Genomic DNA, 7,330 nt, shown 5'->3' on the forward strand with positions numbered 1-7,330 from the left:
CCCCCCCCCGACGTGTGGCCTCGTCTTCATGTGTTGCCCTGACCTCCCTCCATCTTTGCCTTTCGCCCGCCTGTCCCTCTTCAACTTGGACCCGCTGCCAGTCATCCTCGGGGACACATCCGACCCATCGGCCATCCTGCCCTTCGGCTTGGATGCCGATGTGCTGATTCACGAATCGACCGGCCTGGCGAGCTCCGAGCGACTGCTCCTGTCTCGCGGGCACTCTTCGGCTGCCATGGCTGGGGCGTTCGCGCAAAAGCTGCGTGCTCGGAACTTGCTCCTGAACCACTTCAGCCCACGGGCGCTGCTGGGAGATGTGCGTCTGGGGGGCTGCATTTTGGGATCCAACTCTGTGCTTGGATGGGACATTGGCGATGGCTTCCCTCCCGGTCTCGACTCTTTGCCCCATCTGACCTCTCGTGCACATCATGTCTCCGGTTCCTCCCCCTGGCCCTTTCTCTCTCTCTGTCTCCCGCGGCTCTTATCCGGCGCTCATAGAATGCAAACTCCAAGAAGGATATGTCTCTCTCCCCGAGCCAGCAGTATATCCAAGAAGCGAAGAAGCATGCCCCGTCCGTGCAGGTCTTCTGCTCGATGGACTTCGACCGGTACCTGCTGAACATCCCCGAAGCTGGAGAGTCGGCGGACGACCGCCGCGCGGGCTTTGCCCAGCTCTTCCGCACGATCAACCACTTCCGTGTGAGCCGCGTCCACCGAGTCAAGCCATCCCCGCAGTCGGAGTCCGGCTTGCCGGACATCGCGAAGGACGAACTTTCCCTTGGGCTGAATGTGAGCCTGCGAATGCATCAGTACTGCCTGGAGAACCTGGAGTGTCTGACATACTTCAAGGCGTCCGAGTCGCTTGAGCGTCTGATGCTCGCCAAGCAGCAGCTCCAAGGCCTGCCTCAGGCACAGGAGCCCGGTCCTCTGAAGGAGGTCATCGACGTCCTGGAGGAGGAGCTTTCCAACTTGCGCGATCGAGTGAACCTGACAATGCCCCCGATGGCCGAGAGCCTGGAGGAAGATTCGACCGGGTACCTGGACACGCTGGAGGAGGACATGCCGGAGCCCGCGGTGGCCACCGGCAACAGCGCCTAAGTCGCCGGGGGGCCATTCCCCACCCAGGCCCCTTTTCTGCGACACATGTCGGCTTGATGGCCCCTTGCCTTTCTTCCCTCCCCTCCTCTCTCGACTTCTCCGCGCTCTTCCTGACACCGAGCATGTGCCTGATCAGGACAAATAGAACTCACAGGAACGGGCCATCCCTGGTCTGTTTCTTTGCCAAGTGGGCAAGAGGGGGGGGGGGGGATACTGCATATGAGTACATTTAATTTGCTTTTTAGATTTTTTTTTCGGGAGGGGATTAGGAAAGGCCACAGGGGCCAGCCCAGGGAACAGGCGGAGGCGGAAGAGACGGTCCAACGGCGGTCGAGCCCCGGGGGAGGCTCAGAAGTCCACGGACGAGCGCTCGGTCACCTTGCGCCGGGCGAAGGAGCTCCGAATGAAGGCCGACCCGATGACAGTCCGCCCGGTGACGGGGTCAATGCGCAGCAGATGCGACCCGGGGAGCTGGACATCGGGGAACTGCTTGAAGTCGGCCACCATCTCGGCGGCGGTGGAATGGCGCCCGCCAATGGTGGCCAGCTTGCGGCCCACACCGAAGCCGATGTGCAGCTGCTCGGCCTCGTCCGGGGTGAAGACCCCCCGGTCGTGGCGCAGGTCCATCTCGAAGCGCCGCCGGTGCCGGGCGTACAGGATCGCCTGGCGCACATAGATGCGTGCCGTCAGGAAGAAGACCCCCGCCACGAGGATGCCCACGGCGGCCGAAGCGTGCGGCCGCCGCTTGATCGATTCCCACAGGCTCAGCTGCTCGGTGGGCATGTTGTGGCCCATGCGGATGCCCCCCTCCTCGAAGGGGAAGAGCGCGCGCTGCGACTTGTCACCGGACACCTCGGTCTCCAGGGCAGCCAGGACATTTTGCGCCACCGCCACCGAGGGGGAGTCCCCCTCGAAGGAGGGATCAGCAACAGCCAGGACGTCGGGCTGATTGGACATGGGGATTTCCGCGGGAGGGGCGAGGGGCGGCGGGGGGAGGACCGTGGGCGCACGTGGCGGCAATATGAGAAAAAAAGGTCAAACGGGGGAAGTGACTGGGAGGGGAGACTGCTGCGGCAGCATCCGGGCAGCGAGGGGAGAGGGGGTGTGTTGGTGTTGCTCCCCCGGGGCCTGGCCTCGAGGCCGGGAGGATGGTCGCTCTTGGCGGCGAACCAAACACGCCCCCGCTCGCGCCCGGCGCCCCCCCCTCGCCCTGCCCCCTCCGTGAACCCCGGCCAGCCTCTCACCGCGGGAGGAACGTGCCGATCGCATGAGCGTTGGGACCTGGGCCCTGCCATGCGTCCAATCCCCCGGGACGGGGCGGCCACGTCCCCCCCCCCCCCCCCCAGGGATCTGGTCACCGGGCTCGTGGCCCGGGGGTTGCCCGCGCCCTCAGAAGGGGGGGGGGGGGGGATTGGCAGGAGAGTGGGAGGACCGGCCCGGCCGTTTGAAGAGCGCATGCGGAGAAGATCGCAGACGAAGGCTCGCGAGCACACGCGCCACCAGATCCTCTCCTCCTGTTGCCGCCACTCCCCTCTTTGCATACTCCCAATGGTGCGGCGTCCCTCTCCCACACCATCCTCTCTCCTCTCCCTGTCTTATTTTCTCTTTCCCCTCCTCTCTCTCTCTTCCTCTCATCATCTTCCCCTCCTCTCTCTTTCTCTCGGTTTCCTTCTCCCTGCTTTTGTGTCTTCCCCCCCCCCTCCCCTTCCTTCTGCCCTCTCAGCTCACCCCTCCCCCTTCCTCCCCTCCCCCTCCAGACCAAGCTCAAGTCCCTGCAATCGCGCATGGTCAAGTCCGTCAAGGACCTGCGCGGGAGCCAGGCGCACCCGAACTCCCGCGCTGCGGCCAAGTTCTCGCGCTCCAGCCAGCGTAACAACAAGCTCCAGACCAAGCGCAAGGACCGCGACAGTCGCGATGTCGAGAGTACGGAGCCCCCCCCCCACCCCCACCCCTCCCTCCTTCCCCTCCGCCACTGGCAAAAGAGGGGCGAAGTCGCCGAGCGACGGCCGTACATGGCCCGACCACCTGGACTGACTCACACATCCCTCCCGTCCTCCTTCCGTCTCCCTCCCTCGCCGCTCGCTCCCCGTAGCCCAGCGCTTCCTCTGGATCCAGGATAACCTGCCGGCCCATGCCGAGCACGACGGTATCACGCTTGAAGACATGGATGCCATGATCACCAGGTCCGAACAGATGCATGCGCACCCCTCCCCCCCCCCTCCTCCCCTGTGGCGTTTCCGTCATTCTGACTTGCTGCCCCTTTTCCCTCTGTCTTTCTCCCCTGCCCCCCTCCCCCCTTTCTGGTTTGACCTCCCCCGGACCAATGCCGCGCAGCTTCATCTCCCGGCATGTGGATGCCCTGGTCGGGGGCTCGGCCCGGCCCGTGGCTGCTGGGCCTGGCGCCGGCAAGCGTCGGACGGCCAGTGCGGCCGACTCGCGTGCCACCTTGGCCGCGGCCACGATCAAGGCCAATGAGGCCTCCTGCCGGGCCGGGCATTGGACCGTGCCGGATCTTTTCAACAAGCCGGCCGCCTGCCGCGCTTTTCTGTCCGTGCCCAAACTTCACATTGCCCGATGTCGCTCCTGCTCTTCTGTGGGCCCACCTGACACACGACTGACCGCATGACCCTGTAGCCTCTGGAATGGCGACCGTGGCACCCTGAAGCACGTTGCCAATCTGGTCACCTACTTCCCGGCCGATGTGCGCAAGGAGCGCGGCATCGAGTCTCTGGCCTCTTCAGAGCCCGAGCCGACCCCCGCCGACAAGCCGACGACTGGTGCCGCCGATGCCGAGCCAGCGGCCGACAACAGCATGTCCACCGACTGAGTAGCTCTCCTCGTGCCAGGGGTATGCGCGGGTGCAGCTGTGCTCTCGTACCGTCTCTCTTCCTCGGACAGGAGGGGCATCGGCATCGTTGCTCGTGCTCTTCCCCCGCTGTACTCACACTCGGCTGCTTCTCCTCCAGGGTGATGGCGCCACAAAACAATGAAATCTCCACGCGATGATACAAGGACACGGGTGTATTTTTGTTTTTTTGCCAGGCCAGGGGGGAGGAAGGGGACACCCTTTGACGTCTCTCGGGAGTTCATCTTCCTTTGGCGGCCTGTGTATCCTCCCCCTTCTCGAGGCTATGTGGGAATAAAGGGGGGGGGGGAACGAGCGCGCGGCAGGCCGTCAGCCGCCCTGAGGCGACCGAGGTCGAGGGCCACCGCCACCGGTGGATGGCGACGGAGCCGTGTCGGCTCGGAGCATGGGTGGCGTGCGGCGGGTCTTCGGCGACCCGGGGGCCGGGGCCGGCCCCGACGCCCTCGGCCGACCGAAAAGCCCGCGCACCAGCTGCCAGGTAACCAGTCCCTGGATCAGCTCATAAACCAGGCCAACAGCCAAGGCCAGCACAACCAATGGGGACCTGGGGATCGCATGTGCGTGCGTGCGTGCGTGCGGGTGAGAGACGCCAAAGGTAAGGACAGGGCGAGATGATAGGAGGGCGGGGCGAGGAAAGCAGCCGATGGAGGCCAGGTCCGAGAGACGCACCTCCGGAGGGGGAAAGGCGGCGCAAGGCCACCAACCCAGCCCAGCCACCGGGGGCTGTCGAAGGGCCCCGCCGAGGAGGGTGCACTGTTGGTCAGCAGCCCGACATCACAACGCCACAGACTCCACAGGACCATGTTATAGATGACATGTCGGCTGATGATCCAGGCGAGGACGTGTGCATAGCGGCTGTTTAGGTGGGCCCCATTGGTGGGGAGGGCGTATGGGGGGGGGGGGGGGGAGGGGGGTCAGAAAAGAGCAGCCCAAGAGAAAGAGGCAAAGAACAAAGGCGAGGCCTCGACAGGGGGCCGGGAAATCAGGCAGCAGGGGAAACGTACAAGACCAGGGCAAAGCGCGGGCGCTGGAGAACCGCGCAAATGACCCGCGCATGGCGCAGGGCAGCGGCCGAGTCGAATGCCAACAGCAGAACAAGCTCCGCACGGGTGAAGCTACAAGGGCTGTGAGAAAAGGACAGAGGCTAGCCCCGACATGGAAGCAGGCTCGTGGCGGGCAGGTCACATTTTTCACATTTTCCACAAACACACACACACACACACACGCGCATACACGTACCCAGAGAGGTAGGCAATCCAAAGGAGGACAACGACCGAGGCCTTCATCAGCAGTCGTGCTGGGGTGAGAGGCGGCGTCCCGCGAGCCATCTCCCGACCGGCGATGCGGCTAAGCAGTCGTGAGGTGGTCTCCTTCAGGTGGAAGGCAATCTGCGTGCCGGGGCGCCGAAGAGGGCGGGCAGGGTTGGCATCCAAGAGGGAGGAGCCGATCGCAGGCAGCGATCGAGCGCAGCAAGTGCACCCCATGTCAGCCAGAGGGGAAGCCAATGCGGATGTGTGAGTGTCGGCGAAGGGGCGACGGGGAGCGAAAGGGCCGCCAAGCCGGCCTGCTTACCTGCATCATGAAGAAGAGCTTCTGCACGCCAGTCAGGTTGCACTGGGGCCAGTCGCGCCAGAGGAGCTCCGTCGGCATGAGCAATGTCAGGGGCCGGAAGTTCCAGATGCTGATAATTGAGACACCGGCGTGGAAGAGGAAAAGCCGAGTGGCATCCTCCAGGATCCGGGCATTGATTTGCCGGCGGCCAGTCGGCCCACTAGACAGTGATGGTGTCATGGGACTGCCGGGAGCCGGGGAGAGATCCATCTGGTTGACACTGGCCAGGTCGGTCGGGTTGGCGGGATAGAATGCGTGGACGATCTTTGGGGAGGGGGGGGGGGGGCGGGGGGGGGATGGGGGGTCAGACATGCCAGCAGCTCGGGAGGGAAGGAGAGGTGTTTCAAGGGGCCGGTGGAGATGGAGGGAGGGAGGGGAGAGAGAGAGACAAGGAGGAGGGGCGGATGAGGGACGCACCGTCTTGAAGGCGTCGCGGAAGGCCGCATCGAAGGCCACCAGCACCGCGGCAAAAAAGAGGATGTTGGTAAAGTCGCGCCCAGCCACCGGGGAGTAGCGCGGCGTGAATTGCCCAAGAGGAGAGTCAAAGCCTATGTCGAGGGAGAGCGAGCGTGCGTGTGGATGTGTACATGTATGTCAGAGACAGAGCGAGGAGGAGCAGGCGGCAGAGAGTGAGGAGGGAAGCAGGAAGCGGAGGGGGCCAGAGGGAAGTGAAGGCCCCGGAGAAAGGGGACGAAACACGGGGAAGTGTGTGTGCATGGAAGCCTCTCGCAAAGGGGAGGAGGGATGGAAAGCAAGCGCGCCCGACGCACTCGATGGTGGATGGTAGCCCCCGAGCTCAACCCAGGGCGCGGCGAAGGGATACAGCGAGTCGAGATTGTAGCAGAACAACACCACGATGATGAAGATGACCGCCGCCACCGGAGCATAGTCATCCAGCCAGCAGCCCCAGCTGTCATCGGTCGGCAGGTGGATGTAGTGTAGCCTGGGCTGGTTGACTGACGGCTGGGGGAAGATGCTGCGCGGGGAGAAGGAGCTGACAATCGGAGCGCCATCCCCGGTGCCGGCAGGCCGACCGAGGCTGCCCGAGCCCGGGGTCGGGGCTGGCGGGTGCTGCGGGCGCGAGCGTAGCCCCGCCGCCGCCGCGGCCGGCACACGCTCGTGCGCCGAAGCCGAAATGACCGTCGACACAGTGGCCCCGGATTCCGATCCCTCCTCCGGGGAGTTCAGCGGCGGGCTCGGGGCGAGGCCGGAGCTGGCGAAGTAGTCCCCGGCATTGACGGGCAGGGCCTCGGAAGAGGGGGGAGGGGAGGTCATGACCGGTGGGAGGTCACGCAGATGCCTAGTCGGGGCGAGGACACGCGCATCCGGGGATGCAGGAGTCTGTGGGAAGGTGCCAGACAGGCGGGAGCCGAGGCGCGCAAAGCGTGGGGAGGAGGGGGAAGGAGAAAGAGAGAGAGAGAGAGAGGAAGAAGGGAGGAGCAAGGCAGGAGAGGGAGGGAGGCCAGCCCAGGCGAGGATGGGGAAGCCAGGAGGGGACAAGTGGGGGGGGGAGGGATCTAAATGGGCTCAGCAGCAAGGGGCGAGGGGCATGCACCAGTGTCCAAAGAGTCGCGGGGGCCAAGATTAATCGCCCCTCTAGGCTCATTTGGCCGGGGTGGTGCTGGTCAGGGGCGATCTCGCCTCGAGGCGAGCAGGGAGATAAACGCGGGATGTCCTCTCCTGGCACCGGGACCCACGGTCCGGGTCACCATCCCCCAGAATGCCCCCCTCCGCCCGCCCGCTCCCCCGCCCCCC

The 7,330-nt window shown here is 65.0% G+C and overlaps 4 protein-coding genes across 4 annotated transcripts; 2 read left to right on the forward strand and 2 right to left on the reverse strand.

The window, feature by feature from the left end:
* Window positions 1–28: 28 nt before the first annotated feature.
* H696_03874 (hypothetical protein) lies at window positions 29–1,098 on the forward strand (the record flags this gene model as incomplete). The annotated part of the gene is made up of 2 exons (XM_009497735.1): window positions 29–316; window positions 499–1,098. The coding sequence occupies 2 exons, from the start codon at window positions 29–31 to the stop codon at window positions 1,096–1,098; spliced, it is 888 nt and encodes a 295-aa protein (XP_009496010.1).
* Window positions 1,099–1,256: 158 nt separating this feature from the next.
* H696_03875 (hypothetical protein) lies at window positions 1,257–2,202 on the reverse strand. The gene has a single exon (XM_009497736.1). The coding sequence runs from the start codon at window positions 2,053–2,055 to the stop codon at window positions 1,447–1,449; it is 609 nt and encodes a 202-aa protein (XP_009496011.1). The 5' UTR covers window positions 2,056–2,202; the 3' UTR covers window positions 1,257–1,446.
* A 355-nt stretch (window positions 2,203–2,557) lies between these two features.
* On the forward strand, window positions 2,558–4,101 carry H696_03876 (hypothetical protein). The gene is made up of 5 exons (XM_009497737.1): window positions 2,558–2,649; window positions 2,856–3,021; window positions 3,191–3,281; window positions 3,433–3,645; window positions 3,733–4,101. Exons 1-5 carry the CDS (start codon window positions 2,647–2,649, stop codon window positions 3,923–3,925), a joined length of 666 nt encoding a protein of 221 aa, XP_009496012.1. The 5' UTR covers window positions 2,558–2,646; the 3' UTR covers window positions 3,926–4,101.
* On the reverse strand, window positions 4,102–7,000 carry H696_03877 (hypothetical protein). The gene is made up of 7 exons (XM_009497738.1): window positions 6,346–7,000; window positions 5,993–6,123; window positions 5,537–5,839; window positions 5,204–5,352; window positions 4,969–5,079; window positions 4,634–4,819; window positions 4,102–4,508 (listed from the first exon to the last, which is right to left on the reverse strand). Exons 1-7 carry the CDS (start codon window positions 6,848–6,850, stop codon window positions 4,274–4,276), a joined length of 1,620 nt encoding a protein of 539 aa, XP_009496013.1. The 5' UTR covers window positions 6,851–7,000; the 3' UTR covers window positions 4,102–4,273.
* Between the last annotated feature and the right edge of the window lie 330 nt (window positions 7,001–7,330).

The sequence above is a fragment of the Fonticula alba genome (genome assembly GCF_000388065.1).
Source record: "Fonticula alba strain ATCC 38817 unplaced genomic scaffold supercont2.6, whole genome shotgun sequence".
Lineage (NCBI taxonomy): Eukaryota > Rotosphaerida > Fonticulaceae > Fonticula > Fonticula alba.

What these genes read in the sequence shown, in the direction of transcription:
- H696_03875 (XM_009497736.1), bottom strand. Translation starts at nt 2,055, where the DNA reads ATGTCCAATCAGCCCGACGTCCTGGCTGTTGCTGATCCCTCCTTCGAG.
- H696_03876 (XM_009497737.1), top strand. An exon ending in CGACAGTCGCGATGTCGAGA is followed by an intron (nt 3,022 to 3,190) that starts GTACGGAGCCCC and finishes CGCTCCCCGTAG; the next exon opens with CCCAGCGCTTCCTCTGGATC. An exon ending in GCCGCCTGCCGCGCTTTTCT is followed by an intron (nt 3,646 to 3,732) that starts GTCCGTGCCCAA and finishes ATGACCCTGTAG; the next exon opens with CCTCTGGAATGGCGACCGTG.
- H696_03877 (XM_009497738.1), bottom strand. Translation starts at nt 6,850, where the DNA reads ATGACCTCCCCTCCCCCCTCTTCCGAGGCCCTGCCCGTCAATGCCGGG. An exon ending in GGGCTACCATCCACCATCGA is followed by an intron (nt 6,124 to 6,345) that starts GTGCGTCGGGCG and finishes CCCTCGACATAG; the next exon opens with GCTTTGACTCTCCTCTTGGG. An exon ending in CCGCCTTTCCCCCTCCGGAG is followed by an intron (nt 4,509 to 4,633) that starts GTGCGTCTCTCG and finishes TGCGATCCCCAG; the next exon opens with GTCCCCATTGGTTGTGCTGG.